At 43.6% G+C, this 23,681-nt stretch overlaps 2 protein-coding genes across 3 annotated transcripts in view; both read right to left on the bottom strand.

Moving 5' to 3' along the window:
- LOC126983865 (alanine aminotransferase 1-like) overlaps positions 1-23,681 on the bottom strand; it is a 179,667-nt gene that overhangs the window by 26,955 nt on the left and 129,031 nt on the right. For both annotated transcript variants that reach the window (XR_007736273.1, XM_050836999.1), the window contains exon 11: positions 457-584. Coding sequence is in view for 1 of the 2 variants with exons in the window: in XM_050836999.1 (XP_050692956.1) it covers positions 494-584 (91 nt within the window). In the remaining variant the exon portion in view is untranslated. The remainder of the gene's footprint in view (positions 1-456; positions 585-23,681) is intronic.
- On the bottom strand, positions 11,920-22,025 carry LOC126983856 (uncharacterized). Its single transcript, XM_050836988.1, has 2 exons — positions 18,126-22,025; positions 11,920-14,378 (listed from the first exon to the last, which is right to left on the bottom strand). Exons 1-2 carry the CDS (start codon positions 18,345-18,347, stop codon positions 12,015-12,017), a joined length of 2,586 nt encoding a protein of 861 aa, XP_050692945.1. The 5' UTR covers positions 18,348-22,025; the 3' UTR covers positions 11,920-12,014.

Here is a 23,681-nt window from a genome sequence, read left to right as displayed (position 1 = left end):
TATAATCCTACAGCTTAATCAGCATAACAATGTAAGACATTTCTCATGAATGTATTCATTTTTCCAAGAAAATATCTTATTAATTTTGTTGGCTCAACTTATTTCGTTGAAGGAGTCCACAGGTGAAAAAGTGACTGGGAAAGGGGGAACGGAACATGAAAGATTGGGAACCACTGGTTTAGAGGCCTTACGGGGGGGTGGAAATTTACTATTCATGGGGGTCTGTGTGGGGGACAGGGCAGGTGTAAGATAATTTGTATATAAGACTACTTAAATCCTCATTCCTAATTTTAATTATTCTATTTCTCCAGTTAATGTTTTTTATTTTTTTCTTGGCATGTCATAAACTTCTGGCATTGCCCTGCCAGACTCTTCTGAGGTATTTGTTTGAAGTTGGTAGTATGGAGGTGATCCATGGTTAGTAGTAAATAACTAGCAAACAAACAATGTAATTACCCATAGGCAGGCGAAAGATCAGGCACTGTCCTCCTCCTCACTGGTACTGGTTGACAAAGTTGGTGTGGAACTCCCTGAACTTCTCCAACATGGCTTTGAGCATCTCTGGCTGAGGCAAGATGGTGGTCCTGGTGGCCAGATGAAGTGTCTTAGTGAGGTAACAAGTCTTCTCAGGCCATAGGTCAGGGGACAATTGTAAGGTGCATGAGGGCTCTGTGGCATGATGACTATGGGAATCAAGTTACCTGATGGAACAAGTAGAGCGTGCCCTTTAAATGATTTGTGAAAGTTCACTTCATCATAATTACATGAATATGTACTTGCATAAATCACAATAAATAATAATAATCATAATTATAACTGTCATTATTATTATTATTACTAGTAGTAGTAGTGTGTGTGTATGTGTGTGTGTGTGTATTTACCTAGTTGTAGCTTTACAGGGCCTGGGCTTATGTTCGTGTGGTTCCGTCTCTGTATCTGTATTTATCCATCTTTTCCTTAAAGTTTTGGACACTTCGTCAATACTACATTTTCACTGAATCTGTTTCAAACCTCTATATTTCTTTGCGGGAAGCTATATTTTTTTAATGTCTCTCAAACATCTTCCCTTCCTCAATTTTTTACTGTGTCCACTTGTGTTCCTGGTGTTTATTCCTTCTCTTAGTAGTAACTCCTCATTGTCTACTTCTTCCATTTTGCTCAATAATTTATAAATTTGTATTAGGTCTCCCCTTTCTCTTTTTTGTTCCAGTGTTGGAAGGTCCGTTTCCTTTAATCTTTCTTCATATGTCAATCCCTCCAGTTCTGGAACCATTTTTGTTGCCATCCTTTGTATTTTTTCTAGTTTTTTTATGTGTTTCTGCTTATGGGGAAACCACACTGCCTCCGCATATTCCAATTTTGGTCTAATCATAGTGGTTATTAACTTTTTCATCATATACTTATCCACATAGTGGAATGCTAATCCTATATTTCTCACCATTTTATATGTATCACCGAATATCCTATTAACATGACTCTCAGGCTGTTGATGATTATCTTGTATTGTCACTCCCAGATCTCTCTCTTCTTGAAGTTTCTTTAATATTTCTCCATCTTCCATTTTATATGTCCAATTATCCATTTTGGTCTCCCTTCACTTTCCCATTTCCATTACATGACATTTCTTCACATTGAATTCCATCTCCCATTTCATACTCCATTCCCAAATCTTGTTCAGGTCATCTTGCAGAATTTCACAGTCTTTACTGTTTCTTATATGTCTTTGTAGTTTTACATCGTCTGCAAACAGGCTCATATAACTGTTTACTCCCTCTAACATATCGTTTACAAATACTAGGAAAAGTATTGGTGCCAATACCGATCCTTGAGGCACTCCACTCTATAATTCTCCATTCCGATTTCATGTCCTTTACCACTTAAGTAACTTTCCATCCAGTTCATCATTTTCCCTTTCTATCCGCCTTTATTCTCCAGCTTCCATAGGAGTCTTTTATGTGGAACTTTGTCAAACGCCTTCTTCAGGTTCAAGTAAACGCAATCAACCCATCCGTCCCTCTCCTGTATTATGTCTGTCACTTTTGAGTAAAAGCTCAGTAAGTTTGTTACTCATAAGCGCCCTTTTCTGAAGCCATATTGTTTACTTGCGATTATACTACTATGCTCTCCTAGAAATCTCGCCCATTGTTTCTTTATCACTTTCTCACATATTTTACATACTACACTGGTCAATGATACAGGTCAGGGGTTCAGGGGTTCTTCCTTTTTTCCACTTTTGAATTTAGGGACCATTTCAACCCTCTGCCACTCCTTTGGTACTCTACCAGTTGTTTTTGAGCATTTTATATCATATACCAGTCCAACCAGCTGATTTCTGCATTCTTTCAGTAAATAACCTGAGACTCCATCCGGTCCAACTGCTTTCCTCTCTTCCAGCTCCTCCATCATTTTACATATCTCCTCTTTAGTTACCATGACTTCTTCCATATGAACATTTATCTTGTTATCTTGTGGTTTGTTGAATTGTGATTCTTTTGTAAAAACTTGCTGGAACCTTTTGTTTAGTAGTTCAGTCATGTCTTTAGGATCTTTGATTATCATATTCCCATCACTCAATCTTTCTATTGTTTCCCTTGGTTTGATTTTTCCATTTATGAATCTATGATGCAGTTTAGGTTCTTCCTTACACTTTTCGATAAGATCCTTTTCATATCCTTTCTCTTCTTCTCTCCTTATTTTCACATATTCATTTCTCGCTACCTTAAAATCTTCTTTATTCCTTTGGTTTTTATTTCTTTTCAATCTCTTCTATGCTTTATCTCTTTTCTCTTTTGCCTTAGCACATCTTGCATGAAACCAGTCCTTTTTCCCTTTTTCTTTGGGTTTTATTCTGGTACATATTTCATAACTCCTGATTTATAAGCCTCCAGAAAAATATCATACTTTTCTTGCACCTCTCTTGTTCTCGTTAACTCTTCCCTGTCAAGCTCTCCTTTGTATTTCCTGAGATTTTCCATGTCTGCCTTCCTATAGTTTAACCCATTTCTTTTATATGATTCATCCCCCTCACTTCCTTCCTCCTCTGTTTCCATCTCTATTATCACGTGATCACTCTTTCCCAGGGGGCACCCATACCTTAATTCATTCAACAAGTGCATTCCCTTTGTTAACACCAGGTACAGTCTCGCCGGTTCATTGTCACTTTTATATCTTTTGTTTTCCTTCACCCATTGCATCATCAAGTTTTCCATCATCAATCTTAAAAATCTTTCCCCCCCCATGACGTTTCACTACCTCCATTTTCAAATATTTCCCAATTTACCTCCTTACAGTTAAAATCTCCAACTAACAAGACTCTTTTGTTAGCTATGAGTAACCTACCCAAACTTTGGATGGAATCTTCAATCATGGTCTCATATTCTTCCCTGTTCCATGAGTTAGTTCTTGGTGGTACATGGGTTGTTATTATCGTCAGCATTTCTCTGATTCTGTCCTCCAGATTTACACTCACTATTTCTGCCTTTCCTTCTCCATATACTACTGACTTCATTAATAACTCCTTCCTCGTCATTATCATCACTCCTCCACCACCTTTACCCTTTCTATCCTTCCTCGATTCATTATAAGTATTATCAAAACACTATTTGAATGCCCTCATTCAGCTTTGTTTCTGTTAAGCAAACAATCTTGGGGTCTTTTTCCTTTAAGTAGTCTTGTACTTCATGTTTACTAGATATTATCCCATCTACATTCGTATACATCACACTTAACCCCTTATCAGTTACAATCTTATCTCGGGTTCTGTTCTCTTTCGGCTTTTCCCTTATGTACCATTTCTTTGCTCGATCTCCAAAAACTCTCCAAAAAAATACCTCTTTTTCCTCTTCAGATTTTGCATTATTCCTTTCTTTTGCCTCTGCTAGAAGCTCATTCCATTTCTTCCTTTCCTCTTCATTTCTATTTTTCTTTTTATATTGTACAGTCATCCCTCAAATAGTACGGTTTCGGTTTTATACGGATTGTCATAGAATATTTTTTTAGGATTTTTTAATTTCCCGCTCGTAGCACCAAGTAGCCATGGCATGAGTGGCAACACTATTCTACTAGACTGCCACCCATGCACATCTCCTCAGTCCATGCGTGTGCACAGCATCAAGAACACTGTTCTGCCAGATTGAAACCTATGCGCTTTCCCTAAGTCCATGTGTGTGCACAACCTCAGCTGCGCTTCTCCACTGCCACATAACATGAACATGGGACCCAAGAGACAAGCCAAAACACCTGCTGAAAGCATCCCAAAGCGTTCAAGAAAGGTATTCACCTCGCAGAATAATTCAGATATTGAAGTTACGTTTTGGGATGAGTTGCGTTGTAGTAGGGAGAGCATACCACGTGAATGAGAGCAGTGTTCGCTGTATCTATCATAGTGTAAAATAAATTCTTGCTGCGGCAACTGCCAGTGCTCCAAGAGTGCTGCAAGAGTGGAGTGGAGTGGAGATAAAGGCCGTCCTTTTCTGTTTGTTCATAAATTAACCTATTATAAACACATAAATAGGCATTTTCTTACATTAAACAAGAAATTGGTGAGCAGGAGTAGGCACTCCTACAGAATTCGGGTCCCACCTGGCTCAACTTCTACTTGCCGGCCAAAGTTGCCAGTTATGCATTTTCTGCTGTAGTGTTACCACGCTGGGCAAGCGAGCCATCCTGGCAGCGCTCCCTTCCACATTGTCAGCGAGCAAGCCATATCATACACTCACACTCTCTCTTACTCTCTACCACAGTTTCTATTGCTCTCTAAATCATACTTGAAAAGATACGAAACGATAATTGTGGAGATTGACTCTGCACCTCCAAAATACAATATTACGCCTCCATATTACGAAGTTAAGGGACACATATGTAAATATGTAAACAACTACAACTGAACTTTTAATAACCTGACCTCTAATGGGGGGCTTCACCCCCCTCAACCTCCCAGCGTTGTAACACTGTACTGTGACTGCAGTAGAAAATGCATAACTGGCAACTTGGGCCCATGGGTAACAGCAGAGCCAGGCGGGACCCATATTCCGTAGGAGTGCCCAGGAGGGTTTCTAGCGGGGGCACTAATTCTATACGTTTTTTTTAATAGTACGCGGGTCCTGGGTCCCTAACCCCCATACTATTTGAGGGACGACTGTATTTCCTTACATTCTTCTATTTCCCTTACTTGTTCTGTACACAATTTCCTCTGTTACCTTCTGCGATCTTAATCTTAATTTAACTGGCCTTGTTTTTCCTTCTATGTAAGGACTCATCCTATAGATTTCTTCCACCTCCTCTTCAAGGTTTTGCAGTTCTTCATCATTTATAAGTTTTTTAGTAAGTCTTTTACTGATTTCAGTTCTTCCTTTTCCCTTCTTGGTTTGTACATTTTATTCCTTTCCTTCATGAAAAATCTTATTACACTCTTCTTATCTGCTACATCTCTTACTAATTCTTCGTTATTCTTTAAAGCCTTAACCACCTCTTTCTCTAAGCTTTCCTTGTCTTCTTTCAGTTGTTGTTCAACTACTTCTTTGAGGACTACATTAGCTTTCTCATTTTCAAATTTCCAAGTCTTTATTTCTCTAACCCTTTGTTCCTCTTTGCAAAGAGGCTTCAGGAAGGGAAGGGAATAGATGTTAGTAGAAAAAAATAATAACAAATGGAAAGAAACTATACGCTGTCTTCATGGATTTGGAAAAAGCTTATAACAGTCGATTGGATTGCATTGTGGGATGTTTTCAAGATCTATGATGTGGGAGGAAAACTGCTTACGGTAGTGCAATAAAGTCTTTCTATGAGGATGCATCTGCATGTGTCAAAATTAATGGAAAAACAAGTGAACATTTTGAGATAAAAGTGGGCTTAACCCTTTCATTGATAAACGCTTGCAGCGGGCGTTAGGCGTATTTGCTGGTGGCGCTAAGCACTTGCTGTGAGCTCCAGCCGCACTCAAATCTCCCGCGTATGAGAGTGTTCCAACACTAATTCTCACAACACAGGATTGCCAATTGAGTGGGTTCTTCATTAAATTTGGTAGAAAATCATATCAGCCCAGCGCGGCAAATCTACGGACGAGTAACTGGTGGATGTTCTTGCCCAATATAGCGGCATTTTTGCATAGCTTCACCTATCACCGACTGATTCTTTGACCAAATAGTTGTAAATATTGCAGTTGGCAATACTCCCTTGCCAGAGTCTGAAAAAGAGATGTCCGCAGTTACCTCAATATGGCTGATCATCCCGCACGCACCGACATAAGTGTTAACATTCAACACTCCCTGAACGTGCATGTACGTTCGCAAGAGAGGCATACATAACCGACTCCTATAGATCTGGACGTCCTCTTTCCAGTGGTGTTTTTGGTTTTTGGCTGTGATGAATAGTTTTTGAGATACAGAGGTTAAAAAAAAAAAACATTGGGCTCCCCAACTGCGCCTGAGGGGATAGTCGCGTCCAGACTGCAAGCAAGGAAAGGGTTAAGGCAGGGGTGTGTCATGTCACCGTGGTTGTTTCAATATTTATATGGATGGTGTCATGAGAGAAATGAAGGGCAAAGTTGGGGAAGTTAGAGTGAAAATGTTCGCTGAGGGAAGGAGGTGGGTACTGAATTCGATACTGTTTGCTGATGACACAGTGCTCATTGCAGAAGATGAAAGTGACTTACAAAATTTGGTCAGTGTTTTTTATAGTGTCAGTAAAAGGAGAAAGCTGAAAGTAAAGGTCAACAAAAGTACAGTGATGGGAATTGAATGTGAAAAGGAATGTAAAATAATTTTAAAGGGCAAAGAAATGGAGGAGGTCAATGAGTTCAAGTACCTTGGATTAGTTATGTGTAAGCATGGTGGTATGGAGGGAGAGATAAGAGAAAGGGCATTGCAAGGAAGAAGGGTGGTAGGGTCTTTGGGACGAATCAAGAGTGGCAGAAGTGTGAGCATGGAGGTAATGAGGGATTTGAGAAATAAAATAATAGTACGAACCCTCACATATGCAAGTGAGACATGGGCCTGGAATGAAAGTCAGAGGTCTAGAGTGCAGGCAGTGGAAATGAGTTATTTGAGGAGTGCTTGTGGTGTGAGTAGAGTGGATGGAATGAGTAATGAAAGTGTGTACAAGCATTTTGGAATGTGTTACAAGGGTGAAGGGAAGAAGTGTGGAGTGGTGGAAGAAGTGAAGCAACAGACTTTAAAGTGGTTTGGCCACATGAAGTGAATGGAGGAGAGTAAGGTGACCAGAAGGGTGTATGTGAGTGAGATAGAGGGAGGGAATGCTAGAGGATGACCTCCAGTGAAATGGAGGGATAGGGTGCAAGAGTACGTTAGGGAGAGGGGAGAAAGATCTTTGAGAAACTTTGAGCAGGCAAGGAGGGAGTGTCTGGATAGAGAAAGTTGGAAGCTCTTCTGCCGTGGCCATCCCCTGGTGGGAGCTCCTAGGAGCAGGCGTCCATGAAATGATGATGCTCACTATTTCCTTGAAATTCTCATTTTCCTTTCTTGCCTCTCCTAGTCCTTCCTTCATCGATTTTTTATATTTTGCCAATTTTTCCTTTAGCTCTTCATTTTCTTGAATCAGCTTCTTCTCCCTGTCCTCTAATTTGCATACTCGTGATCTGAGGTCTCTGAAGTTCTCTGTTCTGTACTTCCTCCTCATCCCTGCTCTTCCCTATTCTGATCCACTTATCTAGTTTCCTTTCCATAAACAAAATTCTCTTGTAAATAGCCGACTCTTTACTCTCAAAACCAGAGAAGCTACCTGTACCATAGCTTTCATCATCACTGTCATCATCAGCACTCTCCATATCCGTCCATTTTTCCTTCCTTCGTGATCCAATTCCTCTTCTCTTTGGTGTATTTCACCCCAAATCATCCTCCCTCCCACTCATCTTACAAGCAGGTCAATAATAGGAGAGGAGAACCACAGTGAACATCACCCAGGCCCTTTGTAAACACTATAATAGGTGGTTGGGGGCGCCCAACATCCACTCACTTGATGTAGCGTTGCTCCAGTGGAAATGCTACACTAAGCGACAAGCCGAAATAGTTAGCAACAAGTATGCTGACCATTTCAATACGCTGGGTGGTAACCAAATAACCAGGGTAGGGGCAGGTCTATCTGAATGAGGAATGCAGTGCCCTCAACCTCCCCTGAACTGTCTTTCCCCGCTTTCTCTCTCTTCTGTTCACACTTCTTTCTTTGGGTAGCCGGGGGAGTAATCCCCCCAAGGGTCCTGCGTCCCTACCCTATGGTGAGCAGTCAGGCCAGCCCCTGATCTGGGCTGGTTGGGGGAGGGGCTTGCACCCCCTCCCCCACAAAAAAGTACCCAAGCCAGAAACAAATTAAAAAGTAGAGGTTGAGGTCGGGGCGTGAGCCTCGACCCCGATCTGGTCTTGCTGGGGGGGCCCGACTGCGCGGCGGGCTTCCACGATGCATCTGCATCTGGGGAGCCTGCTGTCTGTGACGGGTGCAGGGCAAAGCCTACGGGACCCCTACACCTCGAAGGAGGAAGGGCCCCCTAGCCCCTCTTTTTGTTTTGGGGGTGGCCGGGGTGGTGCAGAGGCTGTGCCCGCCCGCAGAACCAGGCCCAGGGTTAACCTTCGGAGGGCTCTGCGTGTGGGCTCCTGGAACGTCCGGAGCCTCTCGGATGATGATCGACTGCCCCACCTATCAAATGAGCTCAGAAGGCTGAGGGTGTACATAGTGGCACTCTCTGAGACAAGGAGGCCTGGCAGTGGCGAGATCAGTGAGGGGGGTTACACCTTCTACTGGTCCGGCATGAGCAACGGCTTCCATGTCAGGGGGGTAGCTATGGGCATCTCCAGTCGACTGCTGCCATTTGTGGTTGCAGTTGCTCCGGTTGATAAGCATATAAAGCGAATGAGGCTGAAGCACACACTGGGCTTCATGTCTCTTGTTGCAGTGTACGCTCCTACCGAGATGTGTGAAACTGAAGAGAAGGAGACGTTCTACGCCAAACTCGACTCCGTATTAGACCAGTGCCCTCCCCGGGACACACTCATTGTCCTGGGCGACTTCAATGCTACTACTGGCACTGACAGGGGTGGCTACGAGCTATGTGTTGGTCCCCATGGATCTGGTACCAGGAACATCAACAGTTCTCTCCTCCTGAATTTTGCAAAATCCAGAAGGTTGAGAATTGCGGGTTCCTGGTACCAGAGACCAGAGCTGCACCGCTGGACTTGGTATAGCGATGCTGGAGGGGTAGCTAAGGAGATCGACCACATTCTCGTAAGTACTCGTTGGAGGATCCTTCAGAACGGCAGGGTTTGCCGGAGTACTGAGTTCTTTGCAACTGACCACAGGCTTGTTGTTGCAACACTCAAGCTTCATGTCAGGTCAAGAAGAATCTCAAGATGCAACACTACTGTGTTCCATCTCAAGAGGCTCAAGGACCTGGCATGTGCTCAGGGGTATGCAGTGACAGTTTCAAATCGGTTTGAAGTGCCCGGCACCCTGGAGGACCCTGTAGAGTTGTGGGATACCTTCAAACGTGAGACTCTGCAAACTGCCAAGGAGTGCATTGGAGAGCGCCCGAGATCTAGGAGTGGCTTTGCCTCGGTGGAGACGCTGGAGAATATTGAGGAGAGTCGCGCTGCCAGACTTGCTGGGAACCGGGACCAATACAGGGCTCTGTCACGTAGGACTAGAGCCCTCCTGAGGAGAGACAAGGAGAGGTATGTCAGGGTCTCGCTGACGAAGTCGAGGGGCATTTAAATGCGAATGACCTTCGACCTGCTTACTGAGCCCTGAAAAAGCTGTGCTCTAAGTCTCCCTCTCAGGTGAGCGCTATCCAAACAGCTGACGGCTGCCTCGTGTCGGACATGGATGGGCAGGGGGCTCGTTAGACTGAGTACTTTGAGCAGCTGTAGATGGCAGACCCTCCACGTGGGCAGCTTCCATTTGCTGGGTTGCAGGTGGCGGATGCTGACCCACCCATTGACGAAAGCCCACCCTCTCTGGGTGAGGTCAGAGAGGCTGTGGCCAAGTTGAGGGGTGGAAAGGCACCTGGCACCTGTAACATCAGTGCGGAGCTGCTCAAAGCTGAAGGTGAGGCCATGATCCACGGGTTGCATGCGGTCTTGACTGCCGTATGGCAGCCCAGTACCATTCCTCCTGACTGGAAGAAGGGGTTGGTTGTCCCTATCTGGAAAGGGAAAGGGGACTGCCAGGACTGCAACAACTACTGTGGTATTACACTGCTCAGTGTGCCAGGCAAGGTGCTTGCCCACCTATTGCTGATGCGAATTCGCAGCCAGTTGCTGAAGATACAGAGACCTGAACAGTCTGGGTTCACGCTAGGTAAGTCAACAACTGACCGTATCCTAGCGCTTCGCATACCAGTGGAGCGCCAAAGTGAGTTTCGACAGGGGATGTTTGTAGCCTATGTCAGTCTCAAGAAGGTGTTTGATTCAGTGCATCGCGAGGCACTCTGGGATCTTCTGCAACTCTGTGGGATTCCTGCGAGGACTATTAGTTTGCTGACTTGCCTGTATTCTGGGACAGAGAGTGCTGTGACGTGTGGGGGGCTTGTCCAGCTTCTTTCCCGAGAATGCAGGAGTGAGGCAGGGCTGTGTCCTTACCTCATCGCTTTTCAACACTTATATGGACTGGGTACTGGGCAGAGCTGTAGGCCAGAGTCATTGCGGAGCATCCATTGGCAATACCAGGGTCACTGACCTTGTTTTTGCTGATGATGCAGTAATCCAGGTGGAGTTGCTGGAGGTCTTGGTGATGGCTCTCGAGGCACTGCACGAGGAGGCGAAGCCCTTGGGACTCCAGCTCTCCTGGGCCAAGACCAAGGTACAGGTGTTTGGAGGCTTGCTGGATGAAACAGTACAGTCTGTTCATGCGTGTGGCGAGGACGTTGAGATCTCAGAAAGTTTCACGTATCTTGGTAGCGTAGTTCATAACAACGGTGAGTCTGACAAGGAAGTCTTACGACGGATTGGTCTGGCCCACGGTGTTATGGACTCGCTCAACACGAGTATATGGCATTGTCGATACCTGTGCAGAAGGACAAAGATCCGGATCTTCAAATCCCTTGTGCTCCCTGTCTTATTCTATGGTTGTGAGACATGGACACTAAATGGGGACTTGGAGAGGCGGATGTATGCCTTTGGTAATAAGTGTACACAGAATCATGGGATATCGCTGGAATGACTTTGTGTCAAACCGGGGACTACTCCATGAGACTGATTCAACATATATTACTTGCATAGTCCGTCAACGCCAACCCCGGATATACAGACACGTGGCACGTTTTCCGGAAGCTGATCCTGCTCATCGGGTTGTCTCTGAGGGAGACAAATTCAGACAATCCTGAGTGGAGGAGGCCAAGGGGACGCCCACGGAGTTCGTGGGTTGAGCAAGTCGATAGATCCTGCCAGGAGGTACTCGGGTTGGGAAGGGGGCCTGCATGGAGACTCCCCCGGGGGGCCCCCCGGGCTTGGCGTCATAGGGTGGGCGAGGCGACGCGCCCCTTGGCGTATGCCTCCATTGATTGATTGATTGATACTAGGCCCCGTTGGAAACAGCACTGATCAGCTAAACGGTGGGGAGCTCGCCAACCATGCGTCCTTCTTCCATGGTGTCTCTTGAGTGTGTGTGTGTGTGTGTGTGTGTGCTCACCATGGCCTGATCACGTGTTGGACTCGTAATCGCCAGCAGGTACCCTCCCGACATGAGCAAGTCCTCTATATCATCAATCTATGGGCACTGCCAAGACCTCACACACCACACACCCCATCTCCCTTGCTCAAGGGGGGACAGTAACCACTCCTAGTCAACAGAAAGATTCTGGCCTGAGCGGGCTCGAACCACCACCATGTCAGACCGTGAAGCCTGGCAGTGCAGCACTCTAACCAGTCGCGCCACGGAGTGGTGTGTGTGTGTGTGTGTGTGTGTGTGTGTGTGTGTGTGTGTGTGTGTGTGTGGGTGTGTGTGTGTGTGTGTGTGTGTGTGTGTGTGTGTGTGTGTGTATTTACCTAGTTGTAATTTTACAGGGCCTGGGCTTACGCTCGTGTGGTCCCGTCTCCGTATCTATAATTATCCAACTTTTCCTTGAAACTTTGCACACTCTTCGCCGATACTATTTCTTCACTTAATCTGTTCCAAACCTCTATATTTCTTTGTGGGAAGCTATATTTCTTTATGTCTCTTGAGCATCTTCCCTTCCTCAACTTTTTACTATGTCCTCTAGTATTCCTGCTGGAAGGTTCTTCTCTTAGTAGCAATTTCTCGTTATCCACTTCTTCCATTTTACTCAATAGCCTATATATTTGTATTAGGTCTCCTCTTTCTCTTCTTTGTTCTAGTGTTGGCAAGTCCATTTCCTTTAGTCTCTCTTCATATGTCAGTCCCTCCAGTTCTGGAACCATTTTTGTTGCCATCCTCTGTATTCTTTCTAGTTTTACTATGTGTTTCTTCATATGTGGAGACCACAATGTTTCCATGTATTCTAGTTTAGGTCTGATCATAGCAGTTATTAATTTTTTCATCATTTCTTTGTCCATGTAGTGGAATGCTATACCTATATTTCTCACCATGTTATATGTATCACCGAAGATCCAATTTATATGACTTCCTGGTTGCACATAATCTTGCATAATTACTCCCAGGTCTCTCTCTTCATTTACTTTCTTTAATATTTCACCACCTCCCATTTTATATGTCCATTTTGGTCTTTCTACACTTTTTCCCATTTCCATAACATGACATTTCCTCACGTTGAATTTCATCTCCCATTTCTGACTCCATTTCCAAATCTTGTTTAGGTCTTCTTGCAGCTCCTTGCAGTCTTCACTGTTTCTTATATGTCTTTGCAGTTTAGCATCATCTGCAAACAGGCTCATGTAGCTGTTTATTCCTTCTGGCATATCATTAATACAGACTAGGAAGAGTACTGGTGCCAAAACCGACCCCTGGGGCACTCCACTTTCCACTGTTCTCCATTCCGATCTAGTGTCCTTAACCACGGTTCTCATCTCTCTTCCTCTTAAGTAGCTTTCCATCCAGCACTTCATTTTCCCTCTCAATCCTCCTTTGTTTTCTAGTTTCCACAGCAGTCTTGAATGTGGAACTTTGTCAAATGCCTTCATTAAGTCTAGGTAAATGCAATCCACCCATCCGTCTCTTTCCTGTAATTTGTCCGTCACTCTTGAGTAAAAGCTCAGCAAGTTTGTCACACATGAGCGGCCTTTCCTAAACCCATATTGATTGTTTGTGATTAAATTATGTTCTAGAAATCTCATCCATTGTTCTTTTATTAATTTCTCACATATTTTGCATACTACACTGGTCAGAGACACCGGTCTGTAATTTAGGGGTTCTTCCTTTTTTCCACTTTTGTATATAGGTACCACTTCTGCCCTCTTCCACTCCCTAGGCACTGTGCCCGTTTTAATTGAGCACCTAATGATGTCATATATCGGGCCAACTAGCTCATTTCTGCATTCTTTAAGCATAAAACCTGAAACTCCATCCGGTCCCACGGCCTTCCCTTCTTCCAATTCCCCCAATAGTTTTTTTATCTCCTCTTTATCTATTTTGACCTCTTCCATATATACATCTAAGTTGTTTTCTTGTGGTTCATTAAATAATGATTCTTTGGTAAACTCTTGCTGGAATTTTTTGTTAAATAATTCCGCCATGCCTTTGGGATCCTCAATCTCTACATTCTCTTCAGTCAGTCTTTCAATTGTTTCTCTTGATTTAATTTTTCCATTTATAAATCTATAAAATAATTTAGGTTGTTCTTTACACTTTTCCACAATATCCTTTTCGTATCGTTTCTCTTCTTCCTTTCTCACTTTCACGTACTCATTTCTCGTTGCCTTAAAGTCTTCTCTGTTTCTTTGATTTTTGTTTCTTTTTAATCTTGACCACGCTTTGTCTCTCTTTTCTTTTGCCTTTGCACATCTTGCATTAAACCAATCCTTTTTAGCCATATCCATAAAAAAGTCATATTTCTTTTGAATATTAGTACTCCTCTTCATATCACTCCAGTCTACCCCAGCGAAGAAAGTCTTGAGACCAACGTAATCTGCCTTTGCGTAGCTTTTCCTTTTTTCCTTATATGCCTCATCTCGATATTCATATCCTTCCTTAGTTTTTATCTCTAATAGCTCATGGTCGCTCTTTCCCAAGGGGCACTCGTGACTGACTCCTTCATCTAACTCAACATTTTTTGTGAAAATTAGGTCTAGTCTTGATGGTTGGTCATCCCCTCTCAGCCTTGTTTCTCCTTTAACCCACTGTGTCAACAGGTTATTTGTTGCCAGCTTCAATAGTTTACTTCCCCAGGTATTTTCTCCACCCTCCATTGCATAGTCTTCCCATTTCACCGCTTTGCAATTGAAATCTCCTGTTAATAATACCTTTCTATTGTTTTTTATTTTGTCTGTCAGTGCCCGTACTGTTTCTTCCTGCATAGCGTTGTATCTTACTTCATTCCAACTTTTGGTCTTAGGGGGGACACAGGCTGTTATTATGGTAGTCTTTTCAACCCCCATTTACAAGTAGCTGCACAGCCATCACCTCTGCACTGTCCTTTCCATATCTCACTTCAGTCACTTTCAAATTTTGTTTCTTCATTATCATCGCTCCTCCTCCCTTTCCTTCTATCCTATCTTTCCTCCAAATGTTGTACTTGGTCTTTCCGTCCAGCACGAGTTCCAATTCCATGACAAGTTTTGTTTCAACAATACACATAATATCTGGATCACTTTCCCTTAACCTGTACATTGTCGTCTTTTGTCATCGATAGGGGTCATGCCAGGTTGCACTTTTTTCATATTTTTTTTTATTTGCCACTAAAAATGTTAAAAAAAATACAAATTATTTTATATATATATATATATATATATATATATATATATATATATATATATATATATATATATATATATATATATATATATATATATATATATATTGTTTATATGCAAGGAATGGAACCCAAGATTGTTCGTTGTCTTATTTTTCTCCGTCTCAGAGCTAACAATGTCATACCAGGAAAGGGAAATTTATTATTTTTTTTTTTTCGAGCCTATATTCTTTCCATTATAAACACTTCTCACTACCCTAAAGTGCAAGTAATGTATAAGTACTGCTTTACTCACAAAAACCTAAAAAAATAAACAGGAATTGTAAGTACAAGAAAATGATTGGATGCGCGTCAGGCAACACCGCTCGCTCCAAGGCCGTCTGTACTACAACTGTAGTTCACAAAGTTCAACAAAACACTCTGAAGCTTCCGACGATAGGTTTTCATTTCCGATTACTCTGAACCATAATTTACAGTTCCACATGCCTTACTGATTATAGAATCAAGGAGTAATTACTTAGAAGAAAGTAACTTACCTTCTTGTATAATGATTTTTGTTGGAATGCAGACAAATGTAGAGAAAGGCCCTTTAACATCCATTTAAAAATACGAACACTTGTCAAATTATTCCTCTTTACTGCCAATGAACAATGTTACATACACAAACAAAAATAAAGGGCGTATAAGCCCTCAAAAGGGCTTGCGTATATATACGTACTAAACGCTTCCCTAAGAGGTACGTATATGTACGTACTAAACACTGTACGGGTTAACCCCTTCGCTCCGGCGACGCCAATGTCGGCGTCCGACGGCCTCACCGTATGGAAAGGGTTAGTCCTCTTCTAAACCTCTTAATCCTCCTCCATTTCCTCTTAATCCTCTTCTAAACCTCTTAAGAGGAAATGGAAGAGGATTAAGAGGAATTTAGAGGAGGATTGAGAGGTTTAGATGAGGATTAATCCTCTTCCATTTCCTCTTGACCCTTTCCATACTGTGACGCCGATGTCTGCGTCACGGATGGAAACGGTTAATAATAATAATAATAATCAATTAGTTCAAGTTTTTCTGATACAAGACCATCTATATTAGTGTATGCAATCTTTAAACCTTTCTTCGCTTCTCCCTTTCTTTCCCCTCCTATCAACACCGTTACTCCCTCTCTTCGCCTCTTATCCACCACTTCATTAGTTTTTCGTTCTTCATTCTCCAAAAAAAATCTTTTTATCTTCCTCTGATCTTTCCTCTTTCCTTTTTTCTGCTTCATTTATCATTTCTTTTACCTTCATTCTTTCATCCTCTGTCATATTTCTCCTTACATATATTTGTGTGTATTCTTCAGAGTTGTTTAATCTTCATGACCTATTTAGGATGGTTTCTGTTGTCATTTGGGATCTTAACTTAATCTTTAATGGCCTGTTCTTTCCTTCCTCATACCTTCCCAATCTAGTTATTTCATCTACTTCTTCCTCAATCATTTCCTCCTCTTTAGTATTCAAATTTCTCAATATACTTTGCACCTTACTCCTCTCACAACTTTCCCTCTGAGTCTTCACTGCGTTTTTTCTTCTTTTACACCAAACATTATGACACATTTTTTCTTCTCTGCCATGTCCCTCACCATTGTTTCTTTATTTCTTAGTACATTTATCACTTCTTTTTCTATGTCTTGTTTTTGTTCTGGTTTTTGTTGTTCTAATATTTCCCTGTAACTCGTTTCTTCCAAGTCCTTTTCCCTCCACCACTACTTCAACTCATCATTGACTACATGCTTAATCTGATCCTCCACCCCTTCACTCACATTTTGCTGATTATTTCCTATTTTCTCTGCTACCTCTTTCTTTATCATTCCTTTCATCTTCTTCTCCATGTCTTCGTTTGTCCCCATCACACTCCTCTCTTTCCATTTTCATAATTTTTATCATGGTCTTTTTCAAGTTATTTCATCTTCAGTTTTGCTATTTCTTTCCGGTTGTCCAGCTGTGTGTGTGTGTGTGTGTGTGTGTTTGTAATTCACCTCATGGGCTGCTTCGGTGTGTGTGTGTGTGTGTGTGTGTGTGTGTGCATTTGTGAATGTGTGTAAAGCCCACTGCCGCCACTGCAACTTTTTAGTCCTCTGCCTTAAACATGTTCACTCTGTCCCCTCACCCACAAAACTAAAAAATCAAAAACGTATTTCAGCTTGGGCAAGTTTAGGAGGTCAACTTTTATATAGATCCTGTTTCTCTAGTGTTAAAACCATTTCTCAAGCAGTCATATCATGGTCTTTGGCAGGGTCAATTTTTACATGGATACTAAAGCTTGAAGGGGTTTGATTTCTTCCTCAAACATTCGTATCAAAGTCTTTGTGGGTTAACTTTATTAGTTTGAAGAAAGCTTAGTTTTCTCTTCCGTTCCCACCATTTCTTATCCTCCTCTCAGATGCTGGTTTAGTGCAGGGGCCTCATCTGTCCCTGAGTGGAGTGTGCTTCTCATGTTGGCAGGAGCTACATTCAAACCTCTGTGCTGGGTAGAATCTAAACCTCTTCACCTTACTCTCTCTCATGGCTCTCTTTCTGCAACCTTTCTCAGGGTTCCCACACTCATGGAAAGCCTTTAATAATCAGTGGTCTTTTTCTAGGCCTGATAAGGTATGGAAAGGCAATTATTTGGGAGAGTGTCATGAAGTGTTTTGGAATTTTATAACAGGAAATGTATCCTTATGCACTTTATGCTGTAGAAAGTGAATAATTATTACACATTGATGGCCGAAGTTTTGTGCCAAAATGGTGAATTGCTCTTTCTGCAACCTGCCAATCTTGTAATGGAAATTTAAAGTGTTGAAAGGTTGTGTGCTGCAGGTGCATGAACATTCTCAACAAACCACACGTGAGGTTTGTATATTGAGCACTACTTTTGTTTTGTCTTGGAAAAAAGAAATCATGGAAATGTCATGGAATTCAGTTCTTTGGTGTGTGGGAACCCTGAACCTTAACACTGCTGCTGTGTTAGTTGTGGAGACAGGCAGCAGTGGGTGAATCAAAGATGCTTGAGGTACCTGGAGTGCAGCAGGAAAATGTTGAGGCCCAGTTTTGGCTTTCTTATCTTGATGTACACTCTTAGCTAGGCATGTTTTTGATGGGCTTACCCACACTGATGGTTGGTCATCCCCTCTCAGCCTTGTTTCTCCTTTAACCCACTGTGTCAACAGGTTATTTGTTGCCAGCTTCAATAGTTTACTTCCCCAGGTATTTTCTCCACCCTCCGTTGCATAGTCTTCCCATTTCACCGCTTTGCAATTGAAATCTCCTGTTAATAATACCTTTCTATTGTTTTTTATTTTGTCTGTCAGTGCCCGTACTGTTTCTTCCTGCATAGCGTTGTATCTTACTTCATTCCAACTTTCGGTTTTAAGGGAGACATAGGCTGTTATTATGGTAGTCTTTTCTCCCCCATTTACCAGTAGCTGCACAGCCATCACCTCTGCACTGTCCTTTCCATTTCTCACTTCAGTCACTTTCAAATTTTGTTTTGTCATTATCATCGCTCCTCCTCCCTTTCCTTCTTTCCTATCTTTCCTCCAAATGTTAAGAACACAAGAACATAAGAACACAGGGAGACTGCAAGAGGCCGAGTGGCCTACACAGGGCAGCTCCAGAATCCCCCCCACTACTCACGATGGGTGAGATGTAGTTTCAGGGGTTACAGGTAGAGGCTTGATCCTCATTTACCTTCGGTACGGGCGTATGCTCCAGTACCCTGTCACCTTACTGTACCCACACCTCATTACCACCTGTCATCCTCGTCCATGTAGCTATCCAGTCTACAGTACCGTCTCGAGTTTTGCACTCACTTCGTTCCGAAGGTATAGCGCTAAACTCGTGGATTGCGAAACGCGAGATATTGAAAACACTGAAAATGCGCTCATCTGGTCCGACCCGTGGATTTTTTTTTTTTTTTTTTTGGGGGGGGGGGTTATGGCGCCAGTAGACAATCCATCTGGGCCTGATGGTCGGACCCGAGCCCATCATGGTGCAGGCAACTCTTTATAGTGGCGCCCTTATAATAGGCTCATGCTGACCCCCGAAGCTCACTTTTTTTCCTCCTTTACTCCTTTATTTCAAAATATGTACCTTGGAAAAAGGAAGAAAACAGGAAGAAAGAACGCGTCGTTTTAAAGCCACAGATTAAGCCTTACGCTTGTGATTTGCTGGGAGTCCGATGACGTCATCGCCGGCACTCATCCGGTCAGCGGCCTCACTGCCTTAACCCGAGAACGTCGGCAGACCCTTTTTAGGGCTTTCACGAGTCGTGGCTGTGGTACGGTGGACCCTAAAAAGGGCTCGCCATAAAACACCTAATTCGAGCTAATTGTAGGCGGTGGTGGCATAGCGCAATCCACCATGAATGCCCTAGGTCATTTATGGTGGAAGAGTGATCTTGAGGTATGCTTTTTTGTTATAGGTGGTGCTGTACGGTCATGGCAGACTGAATTAGCTATCCATACAGTAATCACTTGTCAAATTCTCTATAGTAGACAACAAGCGACTCTCGGTTAGATGCCACGCGTCACGAGACTGTTTATTTTGTAACAAACACCACCCAAAAAGAATGGAGTTTGAGTAAAAGTAAATATTTTTAATGGCTTTATGGTTATGAGAGGAGTACTCTGATGTACGTTCCATGCTATTTTCTTAGTCTCAAAATGCAGTGTAATTTTGTCGTTTCACAGCCACTTCTCGGCTTTCCCATAGCCGAAGCCCACGGGTTAAGGCAGTGTCACACTGGCCATTTTCCTCTATCCGTTGTGGGTATTGGCAACGCCCGTGCACCCATCCGGGAGCGAGTTGTTGGTTGTCCGTAACCTGGTGTCACACTGGGCCTTTTTCTTCCCACCGCATTGGCGGCAGCTTGGGCAACCGCCAAATCTAACTTTTCCGGGTGTGCGTCACACACGGCCAAGGTCGGTTGCCTGTATCCACATCCACAACGTAAACAAAGCACTTGCCCTGCATCGACATGGCATTGTCTGCTAAAGTAGGCATTGTCGCGGCTTGTGCTGCCATTACCCAAGTTATGGACTTGTTGCTGCAGTTAATTGGAAGGAAGAAGCTGTTGTGGGTGTGGCATGTCTGTGGTTCCTCCATGCCAGTTCTCATTGTCACCATTGCATGTGAGCGGTCAACCCACCCATCTAAACTCCGACCACATAAACACATGGATCGAGTAACAACAACCCTCTCGAGTTTCACGCTACCCGAGTTTCACGCTCCTTGAGTTTCGTGGTTAGTTCTAAATTCTTACCATCCCGAGTTTCGCGCATTATCACCCCGAGTTTCACGCTGCTTTGACACGTACATGTCATGCCTACTAACCATCAGCGTCACGCACGCTACCTCAAAAGGTAGTATAACACTGGACATTTTCCTCCAAACATTGTGGCTATGGGAAGAGAGAGAGAGAGAGAGAGAGAGAGAGAGAGAGAGAGAGAGAGAGAGAGAGAGAGAGAGAGAGATACTCTTATTAACACGTTAACCACATTTGAACTTTCCGCCGCCGCCTCCCTGTCATGTTTGGTTCAACTCGGCACAGCCTCAATACCACGCGAGCCCCCGATTCGAGAGGAGGTGTGTAGCTTCACTCCGGTTATGAGCCCCTCTCGTGAAAGGTGAGATAGAGAGGATGAAAACAAGGAGAAAGGAGAAGGGTGTGGGGAGGGAGGGTGAGAAAGGAGAGTCAGGTGAGGGCTTTGGTCAGGACATGACCTGACTCAGGTCAGGTCAGGTCCATACCTGTCACACACACACAGAAGGTGAAATGAGAAGGATGTGGGGAGGATGAAGCAGAAAGGAGAGTCAGATCAGGGTTTTCGTCAAAAACACGACCTGACTCAGGTCAGGTCAGGTCCTGACTTGTCACACACACACACACAGACACACACACACACACACACACACACAAAGTACTACACAGAAGACTAGTTTGGAAAATTAAAAATAGGGGTGGAGTGGGTGATGGACTGATTAAGTGGCTGGAGGACTTCCTAACCAGCAGGGAAATGAGGACAATAATCAGGGAAAGGGCTTCCAACTGGTGCCTTGTGATGAGTGGAGCCCCACAAGGTTCAGTGTTGGCGCCAATAATGTTTGCTGTTTATATAAATGATATGGTGGATGGAGTGTCCAGCTATGTTAGTTTGTTTGCAGATGATGCAAAGCTATTGAGACGAGTGAATTATGTGAAGGACTGTGAGGCATTGCAGAGGGACCTGGATAAAATATGGGAGTGGAGTGGTACATGGCAGATGGAGTTCAACCTTGGGAAATGTAAAAAATGGAGTTTGGTAGGAGTGGTAGATGTGAATATGATTATAAGATGGGAAGTGAGATAATATGCAGAGGCGTGGAAGAAAAAGATTTGGGAGTGACTGTCTCGGAGAACATGTCACCGGACAAACACATCAACAGGATAACGGGACAAACTATGAATTTGCTGAGGAACATGAGGATGGCATTTGTGTATTTGGACGAGGAGACGATGAAGAAAATAATAGTTACAATGATAAAGCCAAGGTTGGAGTATTCAGCAGTGGTCTGGTCTCGTCACGAAAAGAACATAAGAAAGCTGGAAAGAGTGCAGACAGCGGCAACTAAGATGGTACCGGAACTTAGTGATCGGACTTATGAGGAGAGACTCAATAGCACGGGGCTCACAACCCTGGAGAGAAGAAGAGAGAGAGGACACCTGATAGTGGTGTACAGGGTGGCGAGCGGGGTGGAGAATCTGGACAGAGAGGACTTGTGTGTGTGGAGCGAGAGAGAAACGAGAGGACATAGAAAGAAGTTGAGAGCGACCACGTGCAGGCAAGATGTGAAAAAGTTTAGCTTCCCAAACAGAAGCATTGAGCTATGGAGTAGACTGGAGGGGGAGGTGGTTTGTGCAAGAAACATTCATGATTTTAAGGAAAAGTTGGATAAGAGAGGATATGGAGACTGGACAGTGCGAGCGTAGCTCTTTTCCTGCATGTCACAACTAGGTAAATAACACTAGGTAATACACACACACACACACACACACACACACACACACACACACACACACACACACACACACACACACACACAGAAGGGGAATGAGAATGGTGTGGGGAGGGAGGGGCAGAAAGGAGAGTCAGATCAGGGCTTTGGTCAGGATATGACCTGACTCAGGTCAAGAGATGACCTGACTTTCCCTTCTGCCCCTCCCTCCCCCACCCTTCTCATTTCCCTTAGTGTGTGTGTGTCATGACATAATCTGATTTTCCCTTCTGCCCCTCCCCCCCCACACCCTTCTAATTTCCCCTTATGTGTGTGACGCACACCCGGAAAAGTTGCCGGTTGCCCAAGCTGACACCAACGCAGTGGGAAGAAAAAGGCCCAGTGTGACACAAGCTTACGGACAACCGACAACTCGCTCCCGGATGGGCGTACGGGCGTTGCCAGTAGCCACAACGGTTAGAGGAAAACGGCAAGTGTGACACCCCCCTTGAGGTTGTGAGGGTGCTGATTGGGTGAACGCCGGCGATGACGTCATTGGACTCCCAGTGAATCACAAGCGTGTTTTCAGAGCTCAGCCTATCGTAGGCTTCATCTTTGGCTTTAACCCCTTCAACACGAGGACGCGTATACTGCGTCCTTGCTTGCCCCGTACCATATCCGAGGACATGCATACTGCGTCCTGGCTTGCTTTAGCCAATATACGAGCTATTTAATTCTGCATGTTTTCATATATAATACATGATGATTATGCTGAAAACTTATTACATTCAATAGCGACATTTGAAATTCGGCGTGCACAGCGATCCCAGTACGGCGCGGGGCGCTGTTTTGGCCCGGCCGTAGTGAATTTCTTTATGTGCACCATTTAATTCTGCATGTTTTCATATATAATACATGATGATTATGTTGAGTTTATGGCTGAAAACTTGTTATATTCAATAGCGACATTTGAAATTTGACGCACGCGGCGATCTCGGATATAGTGCAGGGCTCTGTTTTGGCTCGGCCGTAGTGAGTTTCTTTATGTGCACCATTTAATTCTGCATGTTTTCATATATAATAAATGATTGTGTTGAGTTTATGGCTGAAAACTTGTTATATTCAATAGCGACATTTGAAATTTGGCGTGCGCAGCGATCTTGGATACGGCACGGGGTGGTGTTTTGGCCCGGCCGTAGTGAAGGGGTTAAAACAACCTGTTCTCTCTTCCTGTTTTCTTCTTTTTTCCAAGGTACACATTTTGAGATAACAAGGGAGTAAAGGAGGAAAAAAGTGAGATCTGTGACACGATACAATTAAAAAATCCGTGATACAGAGACCGCGATAAGTGAACCGCGATATAGCGAGGGATTACTGTATCTCCATCGTAACCCGAGAACCTCCTGTAGCCCACCTTGAGACACACAGCTAATGCCCTCTCACCTATATTCCCACCCCTCCTGTTCCCCCCTATGGCTCAAGGTAAGATTTGCAACATTAATCGTTGGTACCGTTGATGAGGTTTCAGGCCCTGCTCCGCCACTGATGCAGCGCTCTACGAGGGTCGTCAACAATCACAACATTAGCCTCAATAATAGTCTTCGATGCACTCAACATCGTAGTGAGCGAGTGAGTGAGTGTCTTAATTGCTTTCACGAATAATATCACATATAACCATTAGTTCAGTTCTCATGTCTAATATTTTCATTATAGTATCACAATTAAATATCCAACAATTATTTCCAACACACTGAACATCCATCACACACAATTTATCGTTGAGTACAGACACTGATTAATAGCCATGATCGGTCATGTTTCGAATTCTCTTAATTTCAGTCTGGAGAGCTACACAACACTGG

This window comes from Eriocheir sinensis, chromosome 5, assembly GCF_024679095.1.
Source record: "Eriocheir sinensis breed Jianghai 21 chromosome 5, ASM2467909v1, whole genome shotgun sequence".
In the NCBI taxonomy this organism is placed as follows: domain Eukaryota; kingdom Metazoa; phylum Arthropoda; class Malacostraca; order Decapoda; family Varunidae; genus Eriocheir; species Eriocheir sinensis.
This window is presented reverse-complemented; position numbering and strand designations above follow the sequence as displayed.